Source organism: Choloepus didactylus, chromosome 23, assembly GCF_015220235.1.
Source record: "Choloepus didactylus isolate mChoDid1 chromosome 23, mChoDid1.pri, whole genome shotgun sequence".
Taxonomy (NCBI): Eukaryota; Metazoa; Chordata; class Mammalia; order Pilosa; family Megalonychidae; genus Choloepus; species Choloepus didactylus.
Window position 1 is genome coordinate 19,129,496 of NC_051329.1, and position 23,944 is coordinate 19,153,439.

General features: G+C 42.8%; 1 protein-coding gene and 1 long non-coding RNA gene across 3 annotated transcripts; one reads left to right on the top strand and one right to left on the bottom strand.

Annotated features, from left to right (window-relative positions):
• Positions 1–929: 929 nt before the first annotated feature.
• On the top strand, positions 930–20,154 carry LOC119519472. Of its 2 annotated transcripts, none has more exons than XR_005214026.1 (3): positions 930–989; positions 13,938–14,371; positions 20,094–20,154. It is a non-coding gene; the product is annotated as an uncharacterized LOC119519472 (long non-coding RNA). The 2 variants fall into 2 exon arrangements; XR_005214027.1 differs by lacking the exon at positions 20,094–20,154 and adding an exon at positions 17,152–17,423.
• PLA2G1B (phospholipase A2 group IB) lies at positions 9,828–22,094 on the bottom strand. Its single transcript, XM_037817130.1, has 4 exons — positions 21,970–22,094; positions 14,051–14,210; positions 13,396–13,523; positions 9,828–10,023 (listed from the first exon to the last, which is right to left on the bottom strand). The coding sequence occupies exons 1-4, from the start codon at positions 22,001–22,003 to the stop codon at positions 9,902–9,904; spliced, it is 444 nt and encodes a 147-aa protein (XP_037673058.1). The 5' UTR covers positions 22,004–22,094; the 3' UTR covers positions 9,828–9,901.
• Between the last annotated feature and the right edge of the window lie 1,850 nt (positions 22,095–23,944).

Sequence of the window (23,944 nt, forward strand, 5' to 3'; positions counted from 1 at the left end):
CCGTAATAAATGTTTTAGAACGCACTGGCTCACTTAATTCCAACTCTATGCTATTGGCATTACTGTTTCTTCTGAAAGATGAGGGTCCTGAAACTTAGAGACTTCGTGTAACTTGCCCCAGGTCACCTAGGGTGAGCAGACCAGTAATCAAACCCAGTCTCTCCAGGCTGAGCTCTCTTGAATGCTACAGAAACCCCGTGGGACAACTGAGCAACTGCACCTTGGGAAAGAAGGGGAGGACTCAAGAATCGTCCAGATGTGACTCAAGCTGGTTCCTGCAAATGAAGAGGTGTTTGCCAAGAGGGACAAGGGAGGGCATTTCAAATGGAGGCGACAACCAATGCAAAGACAGGAAGGTCACACCCGCAAAACCCTTCATTTTTTTTTTTTTTTTTTTTCTTCAAGGTCGGGGTGGGAGGATTAACCGTGGGCTTGGGGCGCCTCAGAGGCCCTTGGCTGGCCGAACATCCATTCGCGTCTCTTCCTGGCCTTCGTTTCTTCTCAGACCCCCCTTTGATTCCCTGCACCCCACTTTCCCAGCCCCCTCGTCCCTCCCCGGGATAGAAGCAATGGCTGGAGTTACCGACTGGACACTGGCCGGGAGGGGTGGCGGGAGGAAGAGCACAGCAGGAAAGTTGGCCCTAATGGCACACCCCACGTGAGTTCGCCCTCTTTGCACACACGAGCCGCCTACTCTGTCGTTCCTGCTGGATTCTGGCGCAGCCATGGTCCCTTGAAACTGCGAACCGAACCACCACCATCACCTCAGCGACTGTCACCAGCCACTGCGCTTGCGCGGGTTCCAGCCGCTTGCGCGTGGGAAGGGCGGGGCTCCGGGGTAGGCTACTAACCACCAATAGAAAAGAGGGACTGAGAGCCACGTGGCCACAAACTACCCAATCATATTTCCTACCGCTAAATCCCTGAGGCCCGAACTGGGGCGGACAGATTGACCCGGTTAGGCAGTCACGGTCCCTTGATCTGAAAAGGTAAATACGGTCACGTGGTTTTTCCTGGGCTGCTGAAAACGCCCTATACCTTTTTTTGAACAATTATTTAATGAGGGTGGGTGAGGTGCTAGGCACGGTGAAAATACCTTGACTTCTAGGATCCAATCCCTACTTCAAGTTACTCTCCGTCTGTTTTAATTCTGTGTGATCTCGGGCAAGGGACTAAACGTCTCTGAGCCTTTAGTTCCTCATCCATAAACTGGGGACAATAATACCGATCTCACAGAGCTGGTTCGAGCATTTATTGATAGGTGGTACGCAGTAAGTGCTCAAGATGTGGAAGCTGTTGTGCATTAAATTTTACGACTGTGATGTGAAATCTGCATGTAGAGTGTGGTGAAGTCTTTGAAAGATTTACAAAGAAAGGAGTTGTGGGAAAATGGTTTAAGGCAGAGGAATGGAGGCAGAGAAATAATAGGGGAGGAGACCTGGCGCATTAAAGAAGAGAGTGGGACCAGAGGCGGGGCAAGATGGCAGACTGGTGAGCTGTATGTTTTAGTTACTCCTCCAGGAAAGTAGGTAGAAAGCCAGAAACTGCGTGGACTGGACACCACAGAGCAATCTGTCTTTGGGCATACTTCATACAACACTCATGAAAATGTCGAACTGCTGAGATCAGCGAAATCTGTAAGTTTTTGCGGCCAGGGGACCCATGCCCCTCCCTGCCAGGCTCAGTCCCGTGGGAGGAGGGGCTGTCAGCTCCAGGAAGGAGAAGGGAGAACTGCAGTGGCAGCCCTTATCGGAAACACATTCTACTGATCCAAACTCCAACCATAGATAGACGGAGACCAGACACCAGAGAATCTGAGAGCAGCCAGCCCAGCAGAGAGGAGACAGGCATAGAAAAAAAAAAAAGAACAACACGAAAAACTCCAAAATAAAAGCAGAGGATTTTTGGAGTTCTGGTGAACACAGAAAGGGGAAGGGCGGAGCTCAGGCCTTGAGGCGCATATGCAAATCCAAAAGAAAAGCTGATCTCTCTGCCCTGTGGACCTTTCCTTAATGGCCCTGGTTGCTTTGTCTATTAGCATTTCAATAACCCATTAGATCTCTGAGGAGGGCCCTTTTTTTTTTTTTTTTTTTTTTAAATCCTTTTTTCTTTTTCTAAAACAATTACTCTAAGAAGCCCAATACAGAAAGCTTCAAAGACTTTCAATTTGGGCACGTCAAGTCAAGAGCAGAACTAAGAGAGCTCTGAGACAAAAGGCAATAATCCAGTGGCTGAGAAAATTCACTAAACACCACAACTTCCCAAGAAAAGGGGGGTGTCCACTCACAGCCACCATCCTGGTGGACAGGAAACACTCCTGCCCATCGCCAGCCCCATAGCCCAGAGCTGCCCCAGACAACCCAGTGTGATGGAAGTGCTTCAAATAACAGGCACATACCACAAAACTGGGCATGGACATTAGCCTTCCCTGCAACCTCAGCTGATTGTCCCAGAGTTGGGAAGGTGGAGCAGTGTGAATTAACAAAGCCCCATTCAGCCATCATTTGAGCAGACTGGGAGCCTCCCTACACAGCCCAGCAGCCCAGAACCGCCCTGGGGGGACAGCACTCACCTGTGACATAGCACAGTCATCCCTCAACAGAGGACCCAGGGTGCACAGCCTGGAAGAGGGGCCCACTTGCAAGTCTCAGGAGCCATACGCCAATACCAAGGACTTGTGGGTCAGTGGCAGAGACAAACTGTGGCAGGACTGAACTGAAGGATTAGACTATTGCAGCACCTTTAAAACTCTAGGATCACCAGGGAGATTTGATTGTTAGGGCCACCCCCCCTCCCCGACTGCCCAGAAACACGCCCCCACATACAGGGCAGGCAACACCAACTACACACGCAAGCTTGGTACACCAATTGGGCCCCACAAGACTCACTCCCCCACTCACCAAAAAGGCTAAGCAGGGGAGAACTGGCTTGTGGAGAACAGGTGGCTCGTGGACGCCACCTCCTGGTTAGTTAGAGAAAGTGTACTCCACGAAGCTGTAGATCTGATAAATTAGAGATAAGGACTTCAATAGGTCTACAAACCCTAAAAGAACCCTATCAAGTTCAGCAAATGCCACGAGGCCAAAAACAACAGAAAATTATAAAGCATATGAAAAAACCAGACGATATGGATAACCCAAGCCCAAGCACCCAAAAAACCAAAAGACCAGAAGAGACACAGCACCTAGAGCAGCTACTCAAAGAACTAAAGATGAACAATGAGACCATAGTACGGGAGATAAAGGAAATCAAGAAGACCCTAGAAGAGCATAAAGAAGACATTGCAAGACTAAATAAAAAAATGGATGATCTTATGGAAATTAAAGAAACTGTTGACCAAATTAAAAAGATTCTGGACACTCATAGTACAAGACTAGAGGAAGTTGAACAACGAATCAGTGACCTGGAAGATGACAGAATGGAAAATGAAAGCATAAAAGAAAGAATGGGGAAAAAAATTGAAAAAATCGAAATGGACCTCAGGGATATGATAGATAATATGAAACGTCCAAATATAAGACTCATTGGTGTCCCAGAAGGGGAAGAAAAGGGTAAAGGTCTAGGAAGAGTATTCAAAGAAATTGTTGGGGAAAACTTCCCAAATCTTCTAAACAACATAAATACACAAATTATAAATGCTCAGCGAACTCCAAATAGAATAAATCCAAATAAACCCACTCCGAGACATATACTGATCACACTGTCAAACACAGAAGAGAAGGAACAAGTTCTGAAAGCAGCAAGAGAAAAGCAATTCACCACATACAAAGGAAACAGCATAAGACTAAGTAGTGACTACTCAGCAGCCACCATGGAGGCGAGAAGGCAGTGGCACGATATATTTAAAATTCTGAGTGAGAAAAATTTCCAGCCAAGAATACTTTATCCAGCAAAGCTCTCCTTCAAATTTGAGGGAGAGCTTAAATTTTTCACAGACAAACAAATGCTGAGAGAATTTGCTAACAAGAGACCTGCCCTACTGGAGATACTAAAGGGAGCCCTACAGACAGAGAAACAAAGACAGGACAGAGAGACTTGGAGAAAGGTTCAGTACTAAAGAGATTCGGTATGGGTACAATAAAGGATATTAATAGAGAGAGGGAAAAATATGGCAAACATAAACCAAAGGATAAGATGGCCGATTCAAGAAATGCCTTCACGGTTATAACGTTGAATGTAAATGGATTAAACTCCCCAATTAAAAGATATAGATTCGCAGAATGGATCAAAAAAAATGAACCATCAATATGTTGCATACAAGAGACTCATCTTAGACACAGGGACACAAAGAAACTGAAAGTGAAAGGATGGAAAAAAATATTTCATGCAAGCTACAACCAAAAGAAAGCAGGTGTAGCAATATTAATCTCAGATAAAATAGACTTCAAATGCAGGGATGTTTTGAGAGACAAAGAAGGTCACTACATACTAATAAAAGGGGCAATTCAGCAAGAAGAAATAACAATCGTAAATGTCTATGCACCCAATCAAGGTGCCACAAAATACATGAGAGAAACACTGGCAAAACTAAAGGAAGCAATTGATGTTTCCACAATAATTGTGGGAGACTTCAACACATCACTCTCTCCTATAGATAGATCAACCAGACAGAAGACCAATAAGGAAATTGAAAACCTAAACAATCTGATAAATGAATTAGATTTAACAGACATATACAGGACATTACATCCCAAATCACCAGGATACACATACTTTTCTAGTGCTCACGGAACTTTCTCCAGAATAGATCATATGCTGGGACATAAAACAAGCCTCAATAAATTTAAAAAGATTGAAATTATTCAAAGCACATTCTCTGACCACAATGGAATACAATTAGAAGTCAATAACCATCAGAGACTTAGAAAATTCACAAATACCTGGAGGTTAAACAACACACTCCTAAACAATCAGTGGGTTAAAGAAGAAATAGCAAGAGAAATTGCTAAATATATAGAGACGAATGAAAATGAGAACACAACATACCAAAACCTATGGGATGCAGCAAAAGCAGTGCTAAGGGGGAAATTTATAGCACTAAACGCATATATTAAAAAGGAAGAAAGAGCCAAAATCAAAGAACTAATGGATCAACTGAAGAAGCTAGAAAATGAACAGCAAACCAATCCTAAACCAAGTAGAAGAAAAGAAATAACAAGGATTAAAGCAGAAATAAATGACATAGAGAACAAAAAACCAATAGAGAGGATAAATATCACCAAAAGTTGGTTCTTTGAGAAGATCAACAAGATTGACAAGCTCCTAGCTAGACTGACAAAATCAAAAAGAGAGAAGACCCATATCAACAAAATAACGAATGAAAAAGGTGACATAACTGCAGATCCTGAAGAAATTAAAAAAATTATAAGAGGATACTATGAACAACTGTATGGCAACAAACTGGACAATGTAGAAGAAATGGACAATTTCCTGGAAACATATGAACAACCTAGACTGACCAGAGAAGAAATAGAAGACCTCAACCAACCCCTCACAAGCAAAGAGATCCAATCAGTCATCAAAAATCTTCCCACAAATAAATGCCCAGGGCCAAATGGCTTCACAGGGGAATTCTACCAAACTTTCCAGAAAGAACTGACACCAATCTTACTCAAACTCTTTCAAAACATTGAAGAAAATGGAACACTACCTAATTCATTTTATGAAGCTAACATCAATCTAATACCAAAACCAGGCAAAGATGCTACAAAAAAAGGAAAACTACCGGCCAATCTCCCTAATGAATATAGATGCAAAAATCTTCAACAAAATACTTGCAAATCGAATCCAAAGACACATTAAAAAAATCATACACCATGACCAAGTGGGGTTCATTCCAGGCATGCAAGGATGGTTCAACATAAGAAAAACAATCAGTGTATTACAACACATTAACAAGTCAAAAGGGAAAAATCAATTGATCATCTCAATAGATGCTGAAAAAGCATTTGACAAAATCCAACATCCCTTTTTGATAAAAACACTTCAAAAGGTAGGAACTGAAGGAAACTTCCTCAACATGATAAAGAGCATATATGAAAAACCCACAGCCAGCATAGTACTCAATGGTGAGAGACTGAAAGCCTTCCCTCTAAGATCAGGAACAAGACAAGGATGCCCGCTGTCACCACTGTTATTCAACATTGTGCTGGAAGTGCTAGCCAGGGCAATCCGGCAAGACAAAGAAATAAAAGGCATCCAAATTGGAAAAGAAGAAGTAAAACTGTCATTGTTTGCAGATGATATGATCTTATATTTAGAAAACCCTGAGAAATCGACGATACAGCTACTAGAACTAATAAACAAATTTAGCAAAGTAGCGGGATACAAGATTAATGCACATAAGTCAGAAATGTTTCTATATGCTAGAAATGAACAAACTGAAGAGACACTCAAGAAAAAGATACCATTTTCAATAGCAACTAAAAAAATCAAGTACCTAGGAATAAACTTAACCAAAGATGTAAAAGACCTATACAAAGAACACTACATAACTCTACTAAAAGAAATAGAAGGGGACCTTAAAAGATGGAAAAATATTCCATGTTCATGGATAGGAAGGTGAAATGTCAATTAAGATGTCAATTCTACCCAAACTCATCTACAGATTCAATGCAATCCCAATCAAAATTCCAACAACCTACTTTGCAGACTTGGAAAAGCTAGTTATCAAATTTATTTGGAAAGGGAAGATGCCTCGAATTGCTAAAGACACTCTAAAAAAGAAAAACGAAGTGGGAGGACTTACACTCCCTGACTTTGAAGCTTATTATAAAGCCACAGTTGCCAAAACAGCATGGTACTGGCACAAAGATAGACATATAGATCAATGGAATCGAATTGAGAATTCAGAGATAGACCCTCAGATCTATGGCCGACTGATCTTTGATAAGGCCCCCAAAGTCACTGAACTGAGCCATAATGGTCTTTTCAACTAATGGGGCTGGGAGAGTTGGATATCCATATCCAAAAGAATGAAAGAGGACCCCTACCTCACCCCCTACACAAAAATTAACTCAAAATGGACCAAAGATCTCAATATAAAAGAAAGTACCATAAAACTCCTAGAAGATAATGTAGGAAAACATCTTCAGGACCTTGTATTAGGCGGCCACTTCCTAGACTTTACACCCAAAGCACAAGCAACAAAAGAGAAAATAGATAAATGGGAACTCCTCAAGCTTAGAAGTTTCTGCACCTCAAAGGAATTTCTCAAAAAGGTAAAGAGGCAGCCAACTCAATGGGAAAAAATTTTTGGAAACCATGTATCTGACAAAAGACTGATATCTTGCATATACAAAGAAATCCTACAACTCAATGACAATAGTACAGACAGCCCAATTATAAAATGGGCAAAAGATATGAAAAGACAGTTCTCTGAAGAGGAAATACAAATGGCCAAGAAACACATGAAAAAATGTTCAGCTTCACTAGCTATTAGAGAGATGCAAATTAAGACCACAATGAGATACCATCTAACACCGGTTAGAATGGCTGCCATTAAACAAACAGGAAACTACAAATGCTGGAGGGGTTGTGGAGAAATTGGAACTCTTATTCATTGTTGGTGGGACTGTATAATGGTTCAGCCACTCTGGAAGTCAGTCTGGCAGTTCCTTAGAAAACTAGATATAGAGTTACCATTCGATCCAGCGATTGCACTTCTCGGTATATACCCGGAAGATCGGAAAGCAGTGACACGAACAGATATCTGCACGCCAATGTTCATAGCAGCATTATTCACAATTGCCAAGAGATGGAAACAACCCAAATGTCCTTCAACAGATGAGTGGATAAATAAAATGTGGTATATACACACGATGGAATACTACGCGGCAGTAAGAAGGAACGATCTCGTGAAACATATGACAACATGGATGAACCTTGAAGACATAATGCTGAGCGAAATAAGCCAGGCACAAAAAGAGAAATATTATATGCTACCACTAATGTGAACTTTGAAAAATGTAAAACAAATGGTTTATAATGTAGAATGCAGGGGAACTAGCAGTAGAGAGCAATTAAGGAAGGGGGAACAATAATCCAAGAAGAACAGATAAGCTATTTAACGTTCTGGGGATGCCCAGAAATGACTATGGTCTGTAATTTCTGATGGATATAGTAGGAACAAGTTCACAGAAATGTTGCTATATTATGTAACTTTCTTGGGGTAAAGTAGGAACATGTTGGAAGTTAAGCAGTTATCTTAGGTTAGTTGTCTTTTTCTTACTCCCTTGTTATGGTCCCTTTGAAATGTTCTTTTATTGTATGTTTGTTTTCTTTTTAACTTTTTTTTTCATACAGTTGATTTAAAAAAGAAGGGAAAGTTAAAAAAAAAAAAAAAAAGAAAGAAAAACAAGGAAAAAAAAAGATGTAGTGCCCCCTTGAGGAGCCTGTGGAGAATGCAGGGGTATTCGCCTACCCCACCTCCATGGTTGCTAACATGACCACAGATATAGGCGACTGGTGGTTTGATGGGTTGAGCCCTCTACCATAAGTTTTACCCTTGGGAAGACGGTTGCTGCAAAGGAGAGGCTAGGCCTCCCTATATTTGTGCCTAAGAGTCTCCTCCTGAATGCCTCTTTGTTGCTCAGATGTGGCCCTCTCTCTCTGGCTAAGCCAACTTGAAAGGTGAAATCACTGCCCTCCCCCCTACGTGGGATCAGACACCCAGGGGAGTGAATCTCCCTGGCAACGTAGAATATGACTCCCGGGGAGGAATGTAGACCCAGCATCGTGGGACGGAGAACATCTTCTTGACCAAAAGGGGAATGTGAAAGGAAATGAAATAAGCTTCAGTGGCAGAGAGATTCCAAACCGAGCCGAGAGGTCACTCTGGTGGGCACTCTTACGCACACTTTAGACAACCCTTTTTAGGTTCTAAAGAATTGGGGTAGCTGGTGGTGGATACCTGAAACTATCAAACTACAACCCAGAACCCATGAATCTCGAAGACAGTTGTATAAAAATGTAGCTTATGAGGGGCGACAATGGGATTGGGAAAGCCATAAGGACCACACTCCACTTTGTCTAGTTTATGGATGGATGAGTAGAAAAATAGGGGAAGGAAACAAACAGACAAAGGTACCCAGTGTTCTTTTTTACTTCAATTGCTCTTTTTCACTCTAATTATTATTCTTGTTATTTTTGTGTGTGTGCTAATGAAGGTGTCAGGGATTGATTTAGGTGATGAATGTACAACTATGTAATGGTACTGTAAACAATCGAAAGTACGATTTGTTTTGTATGACTGCGTGGTATGTGAATATATCTCAATAAAATGATGATTTAAAAAAAAAAAAAAAAAAAAAAAAAGAAGAGAGTGGGAAGAGCCCCACTTCATGTGGGGCAGGGTAGTGGTTAAAAGTGACCTTTCTGGTAGAGGACTCTCAGGGTTCAAATCTCTTCTCTGCTGCTTATTAGGTGCATACGACTGTGCCAGTGATCTCTCTTATGGAATCCAGCTTCTTAGTCAGAAAGATGGAATTTGCTTATATTTTCCATACCTTACGGGGTTGTCCAGAAGATTTAGAGACACATAGTACTAAAACACAATCATCAGTACATTGTGCTTGTTAATCATTTTTCATGTCTTATGATGCTCACTTCCTGTTGTATCCCTCTAATTTCAACTTCCAGCACTGGAAGGAATCATGTGCATAAAAGACTAGCCAGAGATGATGATACTGTGAGCCCTAGATTGTATACTTTGGATGGATTATATGGTGTGTGAGTAGATCTCAATAAAATTGCATTAAAAAAAAAAAAAAGACTAGCCAGAGAACAAGTCTTGTTCTGTAGAGAGAAAAACAATCTCCAAACATGAGGCTCTTCAACAAGGTGCTTTAATGGAGGGCATAGTAGAAGTGAGGGCAACCAGAAGACTTTTCAGAGGCTGTTCTCAGTCCTTACAGTACTTAGCGTCCAAATTCTTGTACTGCTTGTTGTATGGGGCCTTTGAAAAGCAGATGGCAGCACTGCGGTCGCAGTTACAGATAAAGTCCTCGCAGTCGTTGTTGCTGCCTGGAAAGGGATGGGAGGAGAGGAGTAAGCCAAGGTGGACACTGGTTTGTACAATTCAAGGGCAGGAAGGCACCTGGTGCAAATTTAGGGTTGTCACATTGAGCAGATAAAGCTACAGGATGCCCAAAGTTAAATTTTTAATTTCAGATAAACAATGAATACAATATATGGGACATATTTATACTAAAAATTATTCTTTGTTTTTCTGAAATTAAAATTTAACAGGGGATCCTGTGTTTTATCTGGCAGTTGTAGCCCTGATAACTGCCTTTTGGAAAGGCCTATTTCACATCGCTAAATGAGCTTACTGTTTTTAAAACTCATATAGCAATAGATCTCTAATAACGTAAACAAGCAATTATAAACCCTATGGAAAACATTAAAACGTACATTTAAGTCAGCAAAGTATTGCACATTTCAACTTGGTGAAGTCGGTGAGCCAATTTCTCTACTTGAAAGTATATATTTTTAAAATTATGCAACATCCTTACAATGGAATACTACACAGACATTTACAGGAATTAAGTATGTCTATATGTGGAAATGTTTCCAAGATATTTTATTAAATGAAAAAGCTAGTATAGGCATAAAAAAATCTGGAAAGATATACATCTATCTAACTGGATATCTTTGTGCAGTAGGATTATAGGAGGCTTCCACTTTCCATGAGATATATTTCCATAGTTTGAAATTTTATTTCTTTGGGTTTGTTTACTTTTTTAACCAGAAGAAACAATAAAGATGACATTTGAAATGCATTTTAACTTTATTACTATCCTTTTTAACTTATGTGTATCTGCTTACCTTCAATAATCTTTTTAACTTTTGTTTCTCTCTGATCCTTTCTTTTAAAAATCACAAATGTATTCCTTGCGTAGCAAACTTCCATTAAGGCATAAGTTAGCACTTAATTAGATTATAAACTGTTCACATTGAGATAATTTTTTTAGCAGATTATTGTTAATTGATATGAATACACACTCTCAAATCCCAAGCTTCTTGACCTGTAAGGTCAGCTGCAGTAAAAAAAGACATTGTACAACACAAACAGTGCACCCTATTGTAAAAGATGGACTGTATTTTATGGTACAATTATAAAAATGCTCTTTCATGAATTGTAACAGATATGCCACACTAATACAAGGTGTTAATAATTGGGTGGTATATGGGAACTCTGTATCTTACACGTAATTTTTCTGTAAGCTTACAACTTCTCTAATTAAAAAAATACCTTATTGCTAAAAAAAAAGTTTGCAAAAATGTGAGTGTGTGTGTGTGTGTGTGTGTGTGTGTGTGTGGTATGAGTGCGTGTTTCCCCTGGGATGAGGGTCCCAAGTTTTCATCAGGTTTGTAAAAAAGTCTGGAATCCACAGAAAATTAGGAACTCTTGTTGATCAAGCTGTAGTGCAAAAATATAATTTCTAAAGCAGAGTACAACCTAAATACCCACTAGCAGGGAATGCGTAAGCAAATTAAGCTGTGTTATACAACCAATTAAAAGAGTAAAAATGAAGACTATGAGGCAATAGGGGAAAATGGTTATGACCTGATAATAAGAGAGAAGAAGCAGAATGCAGGATTGTGTCTAAGCTATCCATTCCTCAACTATTTATATGCTAGACACTGTTCTAGATTCTGAAAATACAGCAGTGAATAAACAGACAAAAGTCCCTGGTCTCATGGTTTCTACATTCTAGTGGGGAAATAGACAATAAAGAAATACCAGGTGGTGATAGATTCTACAGAGAAAATCAAGTAGAGAAGGAAGATGGAGTGCTGGAAGGATGGAGGGAGTGTGTATGCGATTAAAAAAATTGTGGTGACGGAAGTCCTTGCTGAGGAGGTGACATTTGAACAAAGGCCTGAAGGAAATGAGAGAGTGACCCAAGCAGATATCTGGTGGGAAAATGCATCAGGCAGAAGGAGCAGAGGACTAGAAGCAGACACACCCTTGAGGTGGGAGCCTGCCTAGCCAAGATCACAAGGCTATAAATAATATTCCAAGGATAAGGGCAAAAGGGAACAGCCTCCTGTTCATTTGTTAGGATGGTGGGATTCTGGGTAATTTTTTTTTCTTGGCACTTTTGGATTTGAATTGGGATTATTCCAATGTTGTTTGTACAGCTTTGAAAAGTGGGACCTTTCTGTAAGTGCACAGGAGAGGGCAGTGATGGTCCAGAATGCTGGCCTGCTGCGATGGTACCTTTCACCTCTGTAAATTGTCCTGTTTTTTAGGAATCCCCTCTTGGAGGGACTCAATTCACCATGAACACTATATAACTTAAGCAGGTTAAGACCAGAGCCTTTGAAATCAGATGCAACTGGTTTCAAATGCCTGTGTGATGTGGGGCAAGTGACTGTCTTGGAGCCTCAGCTGCCTCACCAGTAAGATGGGTTTCATCAAACCCATCTCATATACACACTTAGCCCAGTACCTGGCATGTAATAAGGGCCTAGTAAATGCTAGCTCTCAACTCTTTTTATCAAATAAGGAAGCAGTTTAGCGTGGCAGTTAAGATTACAGGCTTTGCCTTCTTGACCAAAAGGGGGAAGAGAATTAAAACAAAATAAAGTTTCAGTGACTGAGAGATTTCAGATGTAGTCGAGAGAACATTCTGGAGGTTATTCTTATGCATTAAATAGATATCCCTTTTTAGTTTTTAGTGTATTGGAACAGATAGAAGGAAACACCTGAAACTGTCGAACTGCAACCCAGTAGCCTTGATTCTTGAAGACAATTGTATAACTATATAGCTCACACTGTGTGACTGTGTGATTTTGAAAACTTTGTGGCTCACACTCCCTTTAGCCAGTGTATGGACAGATGAGTAGAAAAATGGGGACAAAAAGTAAATGAATAATACAGAGCGATGGGGGTGGATGGGATGTTTTGGGTGTTCTTTTTTACTTTAATTTTTATTCTTATTCTAATTTTTTTTTTTTTTGCGGTAATGAAAATGCTCAAAAATTAATTGTGGTGATGAATGCACACCATATAATAATACTGTGAACAATTGGTTGTACACTTTGGATGATTGTATGGTATGTGAATATATCTCAAAATTGATTTTTTTTTTAAAGAGTACAGGCTTTGGATTCATGTGGACCTGTATTCATAAATGAACCATTGCCACTTTACAAGCTGTGTGGCCCTTGGGCAAATGACTCAGTGTTCCGAGCCTCAGTTTCCTTATCTGTAAAATGGAAATAATGCTAGTACCTACCCCAGAGGGTTATTTTGAGGATTAAAGAAGACACTGAGTGGCACAAAGAAAATGATCAATAAATTGTAGCTACAGCTACTATTATTTTCCCCCATGCCTACTGAGGGCCCATGAAACCAATGGAGTGGGAGGGCAGGGGTGAACCTACTGCTGCAGGTGATCTCAGAGCCCGTGCATTTGTAGGAGTACGTCTTGGTGTAGGGGTTGTCTAGGAGGAATTTACAGGTGTCCAGCTTCTTGGCCTGTTTGTAACAGTTGTCATGTTTTTGGCAGCACCTGGAAATGGGGGAGAAACAGAGCTGAGGCCAGTGCAGTCTCCCTTGCTAGAATCTGCTCTCTGGCAGGCACAGGTGGAGCTGATTTGGTTGAGACGCTCCGGGAGAAATGGCCCTGTGGCTTGAAACAGTGTAAATCCTTTTTATCATATGTTTATTGAAAGTGCTGTAAGAATGGTTGTGTAAAGACAGGCTCCTCTTTACAGGAATCCAGTAGAAAATCATAGATGCGGAAGTTAGTTGGCTAGGAGCTGCGATGCCTTGTGTTACCGAGCGCTGCCGCTAGGGGGAAGCAGCACCCATCATTTTACATCTCCGACGTTCTGCCTTCCATCCCTAATAGGAAGCGTTGGATACATTGGAACAGATGTATTTCTTTATATCACAAGAGGTGAAAATATGTTATCCTTAGCAGATATGTAAATCCCGTTCCTGTGCCTCCTTCTGATGCCACCAGAGATCCTTGGCTTGTGCCCTTTCCCCCACTCCTGCGGAGCCTCCAATTCCACCACCACCCCCATCACTCACGTGTCCAGCTCATCTACAGGGGTGCCTGATCCACCCAGGCCACAGTAGCAGCCGTAGTTGTTGTAATCCAGCAAGGGTGCGCTGTCGGGGATCTTGCACTTGATCATGCTTCGGAACTGCCACAACGCCCGCGAGTTGACGTTGCTGGTGGCAGCGCCCGCTGCAAAGAGACTTACAGCTAGAGTTCGAATGGATCCTGGTTGGCCCTGCCAGCAAGAGTTCCGTGGATTCCCTGCCTGCCCGCTCTCCCAGGCCCCCTGATGCCCCCTGATGCCCCCTGGATCCCGGAGGAGGAGAGCTGGCCACAAGGAACCTGATAAAGTGAGTAGGATTTTTTTTTTTTTTTTATTAGAACATTTTTGGGGGTTATTTTTTAAAGCGATAAAATTCAGGTAACACAAAATTGACCATTATACAGTATACATTAATTTTAGTGTATTCACAGAGTTGTGCAACCATCACCACAATTGATTTTTGAACATTTTCATGACCGCCGAAAGGAACCCATACCTTTTATCTATCACCCCAACAGCCCCATCCTCCTCCATCCCTAAGCAACCACTAATCTACATTCTGTCTCTACCACTTACCAATGCTGAAGATTTCATATAAATGGAAACATACAATATGTGGTCTTTTATGCCTGGTTTCTTGAATTTAGCATATTTTCAAGGTTCATTCATGCTGTAGTATGCATTAGTGCTTCATTTCTTTTATGGCCAAATAATATCTTACCATATGAATATAGCCTATTTTGTTTATCCAGTCATCCATTGATGGACATTTGAGCTGTTCTCACTTTTTGGCTATTGTAAATAATGTACTAGTTTTCATGTGAACATGTTCAGTAATCCACCAAATATTTATTAAGCAGCTACTGTATGCCAGCACTGCCCTGGGATTTGGAGATGTAGCAGTGAACAAATCAGACAAAAACCTCCAACCTCATGGAGCTTATGTTTTTATGGGGGAGAAAAACAAGAAGCAGTAGATGTAATAAATAAGGAAATTGGATATTGTGTTAAAGGGTGGAAAATTTGAGCAGGATAAGGGAAATCTAAAATGGGAAGTTGGGTGGGAGGTGGCAGAGTTGAGATGGGGCGAAAGTAAGAATTGGGAAGGAGGCCCATGTGGCTGGAGTACATGGGGAAGGGGGACAGGAGACAATGAGGGAATCAAATCCGTTGGGGCTTGTGAGCCTCTGCAAGGATTTTGGCTTTTACTCTGCAAGAAATGGGAAACCACTGGAGGTACTGAGCAGGGGATGGACATGACCTGTGCTTTTAAAAGGATCCCTCTGCTGCAGTATAGAGAATACACAGAGGAAGTTGTGTCAACCTGGGTCCTCCGGAAGCAGACACCAAGATGGAATTAGAGGTGCAAGAGATTTATTGGGGAAACAGCTGTGAAGGATCAAGGAGGAAGCAGGGAAGACCTCAGATGCTTTGCAAACCTGACACCTGGGAAAGGGGAGGGGGAAGGAAGGAGGAGTGGGCAGGAATAGCTGCAGACTGCAGCCCCTTTCTAACAAAGCCTTGGCCAGGCCAATGGAGTCCCTGAGTGAAGATCATCTGTCCCAGGCATCGCATGTTGCACAGGAGTGGCCCTGCATTCACTGGCTGGGAGAAGCCTGGGCAGAGCATGGCCTCGCGTGGAGGCTGCAGGGGATCCCAAAGGCCATCCTAAGTACAGTCCCTGCAGCCAGCTCTCTGGAGAAGGCAGAACCAAGCGGTGCAGCTCACAGCTGCCACGGGGGTGAGAGCTGAAGCGGGGAGACCAACGGGGGTCCCCCAGGATCAGCACATCTGACCACTTCACCTCTGCCAAGAAGGGGTTCTTCAGAGACTCAGGGATTCACCCAAGTGTCCTCGGAGCATCTACAGCCCCTGCAGCCCCTGCTGTCGGAGCTGCGAGCACAATTTCTCTTATTCGGTTTTCAATCATTCAGTCATCAGATAATCTCTGAGCAAGTATCAGTGCCAGCTCAGTGCCAGCTCAGTGCCTGGTGGAGATATGGCAGCGGACAGCCAGTCACCATCTTCAAGGGACTTTCAGTTTAATTAGGGAGGGAGCCAAGAAAGGAGCAGTTACAGTGTAGGAGGATTAGTGTGACCTTGGGCAATTGACTTGACCTCTCTGTGACCCACTTTCCTCATCCATAAAATGGGAATAATAATACCTATTTTATAGGTGGATTACATGAATTAATGCGTGTGAAGGTTTAGTATTGGCACATAATACATCACCTCAATAGATCTTAGCTGTTAATACAATTATTACCGGAGAGCTAATAACATAGGCACTTAGCCCCGACTTGGAGGTGGTCAAGGAAGGCTTCCTGGAGGAGGTGATGTCTAAGGTGAGTCCAGAAGAAAGAAGGGCCTGCACTTTTTGTAGAAGGCAGTGAGGCTTGAGAAATGTCATCCCTGGGCACAATGTGATTAGACTAGAAATAAGTCTAAAGGCTGGGAAGAACAGTGAGGAAGTGGTGGCAGTTGTCCAGTGGCAAGAAGGGGTTGGATTCAAGAGCAAATGGAATCAAGAGGACTTGGGGACTTACCAGTTGACTGGAAGGGAGGAGCTGAGGATAACTTCCGGACTTCCAAATTGGAGAAATGGAGGGCCTGGTAGTGGGGCTGTTCCTGTCAGCTTAGGGTTGGGTTGACCTTGAGGGACAGCCCAGTGGAGCTGCCCCCTAGGCCATCAGGGATAGAGGAGTGAGGTTCTAGAGAGAGAATTTGGGCTGGAGGTTAGAGACTTAGAGTTGACAGCAGAGGTGTCATCAGGGAACTGAAACCAAGGGAGGGGGCGAAAAGGCCCTGAGATAAAGAAGATAGTCAAGGACAGATCCAGAGAAATCCACAGTTACCATGGTTACCCACATGCACACCAAGAAACATGACAGGCAGCTTCAATAACCCCAACTCCTGGTATCCATGCCCTTGTGTAATTCTCTCCCCTGGAGTGTGGACCAAAACACATGACTCCTTCCAATGAACAGACTACGCAGAAGTATTGGGATGTCACTCCTGAGATTAAGTTACAAAAAAGACTGACTTTTTGCCTTGGTCATCCTCTTTGTTCCCTCCCTTGCTCACCAGGAGGGAAATCAGCTGGCATGTAGTGATGGACAGCCAGCGGGGATGGAGGCTCCCGGGCCAGTAGCCCACATGGAGCTGAATCAGGCTAACCGCTGCTCAAGTGAGTTTAGAAGCCGGTCCTCCCGCCGTCAAGCCTTCAGATGAGACCCCAGCACCAGCCAACACCTTGATTGCAGCCTCATGGGAGACCCTGAGCCAGAGCAACCAGCTCAACTGGACCCTGGTTCCTAATCCACAGAGACTGTGAGATAATAAAATGTTTGTTGTTTTAAGCTGCTAAGTTTTCAGGTACTTTGTTACTCAGACGTAGATAACAAATACACAATGCTATTCATTAAAGCATTGTTTTATGGCAACATATTGGAAATAACTAAAGTCCCATCGGTAGAGGATTGGTTAAATAAATTAGGGTACAGCCATACAGTGGAATACTATGCAGTCATTAAAATGAATGAGCAGGTGTTAGTGTATTAATATGCAATGATCTTCAAGACAACGTGAAAAAATTAAGGGCTAAACAGTATGTACTATTTGCTACCATTTCTATGGAGGGAATCATATAAATGTATATGCTAATAAATACACAGAGTACCTCTGAAAGAAGTACAGAGGGTTTGGGGAAGAAGTAGTGTTTCTACTTTGAGGCTGAGTCAGGGTGGGTCAGCTTTGTGTTCTCACTGTCTCTGAAACCCGGGAGTCACCACTGAGTCCCCAGCCCAAGCATTCCCGACATCCAAATTAGCAGCTCACCCCATGGTTTCTCCCATCAGTGAGTCTCCCGAGTCCATTTTATCTCTCTGTTCTCACTGCAACCGTCCCTGCCCAAGCCACCGCTGTATCTTGCCCCAGCTATGGCAGTGGATTCGTAACTGCTCATCCAGCACCAATACTCACCCCCTTCTGATCCACTCTCCCCAAGGTGCCAGACTGATATTATTTTTTAAAACTTAAGTTGACACAAAATCCTGCAGGCAAATGTTTATAGCAGCTTTATCCATAAGCACCAAAAATTGGAAGCCACTGAGATGTCCTTCAGTAGGTGAGCGGATAAACAGACTGCGATACAACCATGTAGTGGAATATTATTCAGGGATAAAAATAAGTGAGGCATCAAGTCACGAAAAGACATGGAAGAACCCTAAATGTGTCTAGCTGAGTGAAAGAGGCCAGTTTGAAAAGGCTACATACTATATGATTCCAACTAGATGACATTCTGGAAAAGGCAAAACTATAGAGAGAGTAAGCAAGATCAGTGGTTGTCAAGGGCTTGGTGGGGGGAGGAGGGAGAGATGAATAGGTGGAGCACAGAGGATTTTTAGGGGGAGATGAAAATATTTTGTATGATACTGTAATAATGAAGACATGACAACTCTGCAATGCACAGTGAACCCCAGTGTAAACTATGGGCTTGAGTTGCTAATAATTTATCCGTGTTGCTTCAGTAATTGTAATGGATGTGCCACATATTGTAAGATATTAATAACAGGAAACTGCAGCCAGCTGGCCTCTTCCTCTTCCCCTTTTCTGCCCCAAGGCCCCTGTACCTGCTGTTACCTCTGGCTGGCGCACTTGTTATCTCACTCTTCCGAAGACTGGAAGTAACCTTGGCTTAAAAGTCACCTCTTCCGAGAGACCTTCCTGACCACCCTAGCTAAAAGGATCCTCTGCCTTCATCTTTACTTTATGTTCCTGGCTTCACAGCTTCTAACAATCTGTGCTCATCCATTTGTTTAACTGTTTTCTTGTTTGTTGCCTCCCTCTCATAGAACGCAGTCCTCCCCAAGGACAGGCCTCATGGCTTTTAGACCCCAGGGTCTGGCACTGTGCCTGACATGTAGTAGGCACTGGATACATCTACGGTGAATAAATGAATGAGGTGATCGATAAATTAATTCAAGAAAGTGCCTGTATATAAGGAACTCCTACAACTTAACAACAGAAAGAAAAACAGCCCAATTTAAAAGTGGGCAAAAGACTTGAATAGACGTTTCTCCAAATAAGATAGACAAATGGACAATAAATACACAAAAAGATGCCAACGTCATTAGCCATCAGGGAAATGCAAATCAAAACCACAATGAAATACCATTGCATCCTGTGCCAGTTTGATGTATTATGTCCCCCAAAACGCCATTATCTTTGATGCAATCTTGTGTGGGCAGACATATTAGTGTTAATTAGATTTTGGAATCCCTTGGGTGTTTCCGTGGAGATGCGATTCATTCAACTGTGAACAAGACCTTTGGTTGGATAATTTCCGTGGAGGTATTGCCCTACCCATTCACGGTGGGTCTGAATTAAATTACTGGAGCATTATATAAGGTCAGACAGAAAGAGCAAGCTTGCTACAGGCAAGAGGGACACTTGGAAGAATGTATAGAATCTGAGAGAGTAGCTGCGGATGAGAGACAGTTTGAAGACGGCTGTTGAAAGCACTCTTGCTCCAGAGAAGCTAAGAGAGGACAAACACACCAAGAGCAACTAAGAGTAACATTTTTGAGGAACTGCAGCCTAGAGAGGAACATCCTGGGAGAAAGCCATTTTGAAACCAGAACCTTGGAGCAGATGCCAGCCACGTGCCTTCCCAGGTAACAGAGGTTTTCCGGACACCATGGGCCATCCTCCAGTGAAGGTACCCGATTGTTGATGACTTATGTTGGACACTTTATGGCCTTAAGACTGTAACTTTGTAACCAAATAAACCCCCTTTATAAAAGCCAGTCCATTTCTGGTGTTTTGCATTCCGGCAGCATTAGCAAACTAGAACACATACCCACTAGAATGGCTGGCTACTATTAAGAAAATGGAAAATAAGTGTTGGAGAGGATGGGATGTTGCTGGTGGGAATGTAAAATGGTACAGCAGATGTGGAAAACAGTTTGGCAGTTCCTCAGAAAGTTAAGTAGAAAAGTACCATATTAACCTGGCATTCTCTTTTCTAGGTATATATCCAAAAGAACTGAAAGCAGGGACTCAAACAGATATTTGCACACCAATGTTCATAGCAGCATTATTCACAATTGCCAAAAGATGGAAGCAACTGAAGTGTCCATCAACAGATGAATGGATAAACAAAAAGTGGTCTACACATACAATAGAATATTATTTGGCCATAAAAAGGAATGAAGTTCTGATACATGCAACAACATGGATGAACCTGGAAGACATCACATGGAGTGAATTAAGCCAGACAAAAAAGGACAAATGCTATATGATCTCACTGAGATGAAATAATTAAAAGAAGCAAATTCAAAGAGTCAGAAACTAGAATATAGTTACTAGAGGCCCAGGGTAAGAGTAGGAAATGCTTACTTGGTAGACTTTCTGTTTCAGATAATGAAAAAGTTTTGGTAGTGTATAACGTTGAAGGTAGTGCAACATTGTGATTGTAATTACCACCACTGAGTTATATATTTGAATGTGGTTCAAAGGGGGAATTTTAGGTTGTATATATGTTACTAGAATAAAATTAAAAAAAAAAAAATAGGATTGAACAACACAGTGAACCACAAATGTAAACCATGGATTATAGTTAATGGTATAATTACATTAATATTGTTTCATCAATTGTAACAAAAGTATCACACGAATGCAAAGTGTTAATGATAGGGAAAACTGTGGGGGGGTGGCATGTGGGAACTCTGAATTTTCTGCATGATTTTCCTGTAAACCTACAATTTCGGTAATAAAAAAACCTAGAGAGAAGAAAATGCCTGTCATATAATAAGTGCTCAATAAATATTTGTTGAATGAGTGAACCAATTCTGCTTCTAGCTGAAAGAACGAGTGTCTGTCCAAACTGCGCACAAGGCTTGGCACAGCAGACTTGGGAGAGCCCTAAATTCCTTCTTCCCCTCTGTGAAATTTGGTGCCCTGAAGAGAACAGCACTAAATGGTTTTGAGGGTCGTGTTGAATCGCCACTTGGCCCCATACCTTCCTTTCCTCAATCTGTATCACAGAGGCCACTCATGGAGCTTAAACCCAGGGCCCAGGAGGGGCAGCTGGTGGCTGTCCCCTGTGCGAGGCCTCCACGATGGCAGCAGAAAGAAGCCGTGTCCAGGAGCAGAGGCTTGGGCCTCCTTCAGGCAGGAGCCTCCCAGCACCTGGGCCCATCCCCGGACCCCCTCTGTTTCCTCTCTGCTTTCTCTCCTCTCTCTCCAACCCAGGAAACCTTGCTCTCTGCAGAGGCCAGAACTGCCCAGAGCCACAGCTCTCGTGTGTGCATGCCTGTGCCGCACGTGTGTGTGCGAGCAGGCCAGTGTCTGCATGCCCCTGGGTGGGGAGCGTGGCTCATTTACCTGTGAGTCTCCAGTCTCAAGCTAGAGGCTGCTACCTGGGAGGCTTCAGTTAGTGTTGAATGAATCAACAATGGATGGTTGAGGTGAGATTTGAATTCCAATGTGGCTGGCTCCATTCATTCATTCAATAAACAGTGCAAACAGCACTACCCCTACCTTCAAGGAACCCACCTTTGGTGTGAGTGGGAGATAAAAAAGGTAAGAGAATTGCAAGCAGAGGTAAATGCTGGGAAGACTCAGTACCGGGGCAATATGGTAGAGAGAGAAAGGAGGGGGCCTCTCAGCTCCGGGGACATGGTCACGGTGGGCCTTATCCAGAGGGGTCATCTGAGTTCCGTCCTGTGGGGGTATTGGAGGGAAGATGAGGGAACCCCAAAACGGGAGCTCTAAAGTACCATGGGGAGCCCTGTGTAAAAACTCCAGGTCTGGGCAGCCCTATCGGTTGTGTCCTGTGGCTCCATTCCAGAGGAGGAGATCGTAGCTCAGGCAGGGGATTGGAGCTGGGGGAGCTTCACCTACCTGTAAGCAGAGTAGCCAACACAAGGAGTTTCATCTTGTCAAGGAGGTTAGTGAGACAAAGGGCTGAAATGATCAGAGGCCTCCCTCCTTATAGCTGCCCCACACCCCCAAGATAAGACTGTAGTGTTTGCTTTGCTTCCCAGTGGATTCTGGGTTGGCCTTGAGTTTGCCTGTTGCAGAATAACCCTGGTCAACTTGGCAGAAAAGGGTCAGTGGGAAGAATGCATGTATTTTTTGGTCTGCACTTTTAAAATAAAGGCACTATTTCTGGAGTTTGCAAATCTTGGACCCAGCCCCCCTTCATTGCTGGGTGGTCGAGGCCATCAACCCCATTAGACAACAGGGCAAAGGGGAATGGCAAGAAAATGAATGGTGCTTTCATGTCTTGCCATGTGCCTGGGTCTGTGCTGTGGGTCTCATGGACTATTTCCAACAACAATGCACTTTGCAGATGAGGGAACAGGTTCAGAGAGGGTAAGTTATTTACTCAAGGTCACACAGCTGGCAAATGATAGAGCAGGGACTCACACTTGTCTGATTGTAAAACACGTTTTCTTTTTTCCCCACCACATCCATCTCACTTCCCCCCACCCCCAGTTCCCCAGGTGGGGTTGTGAGAAAACCCTGGACTTTGAGAATTCCCAAGGCTTTGGATCTGACAAAATTATCCACTGTTTTAGAACTGTCAGAAATGGAACCACCACATCAAATGCCTGAGGAGCATTTTATCATTAGATCCATCGAGTTCTCACATGAGCTCTATAACAACCCTGTAGGAAGGGCTGTGTTTTTTTTCTATTTTTTAAAAATTATTGTGATATCTAACACAAAACTCATTTTAGCCATTTTTAAGTGTACAATTCAGGGATACTAATTTTGTTCACAGTGTTGTACTACCATCACCACCATCCATTTCCAAGGCTTTTTCATGACCCCAAACAGAAACTCTGTACCCGTAACTCCCCTATCCCCCCCTCCCCCACAGCCCTGATAACCTCTAATCTATTTTCTGTCCCTATGAATTTGCTTATTCTAGATATTTCATGTAAGTGGAATTATACTATATTTGTCCTTTCATGTCTGGCTAATTTCACTCAACCTGATGTTTTCAAGGTTCATCCATGTTATAGGAAGGGCTGGGTTACTTTTCATTATCTTTTTTCCTGGGATGCATCCCAGAAAACTGAGGAAACTGAGGCTCAGCATGGGGTAGGGTTAGAAATGGCCAGGCTGGGACTTAAACCCCACATCTGCCTTTTCCCACTGACCCATCTCCTTCCATCCTGGCGAGATTATGCCATGAGTGAGTCAGTGTAGACTCAAGGACTCTTGGCCTAATTCTAACCTTGTGGCCTCTGCTCACACACTCCAGGATTCTAGTTTTTTGAGTTTTTTCACTGAGGTTGTACCGGGGCCATCAGAAATGGTTTCCCTGTCTCATCTCAAGTTCAGGGTTCCCAGGAAAGGTCATCTAATGAAATAACAACAAATTTATAAAGCATTTATAAAGCATCATCCAGGCACCAGGCATGTTCTCTTCCCACTCCTCAAAATGCATGCCACTATCATTCCTATTCTACAGAGGGGAAAACTGAGGCACAGAGAGGAAAAGAGATTTATTTGCTCGGACCTGTCTCTGCTCTTGTTTTTTCCCGGTTTGCTTCATGCCAACCCCCGTCTGATACTTGCCTGAGGTTTTCAGACTTGTGCTAATATGTTCCTCAGATGGCTATTTAAATTCATTAAAATTAAAATTAAAAATTCAGTTCCTCAGCCACACCAGCCTCATTTCAAGGGTTCAGTAGCCATGTGTGACAAGTGGGTACCATACTGGACAAGCATAAAGGTTTCCCTCATTCCAGAAAGTTCTATTAAACAGCACTGCACTAGATGTCATGGAACCTGCCTCAGTGCTGGCCCCAAGGGGGTTGTGATAGTTTATCTCAGGTTAAATTATCACAGGTTAGCTCGGGAT

What these genes read in the sequence shown, in the direction of transcription:
- PLA2G1B (XM_037817130.1), bottom strand. Translation starts at nt 22,003, where the DNA reads ATGAAACTCCTTGTGTTGGCTACTCTGCTTACAG. An exon ending in CCTGTAGATGAGCTGGACAC is followed by an intron (nt 13,524 to 14,050) that starts GTGAGTGATGGG and finishes CCCCATTTCCAG; the next exon opens with GTGCTGCCAAAAACATGACA. An exon ending in CTCTGAGATCACCTGCAGCA is followed by an intron (nt 10,024 to 13,395) that starts GTAGGTTCACCC and finishes ATCCCTTTCCAG; the next exon opens with GCAGCAACAACGACTGCGAG.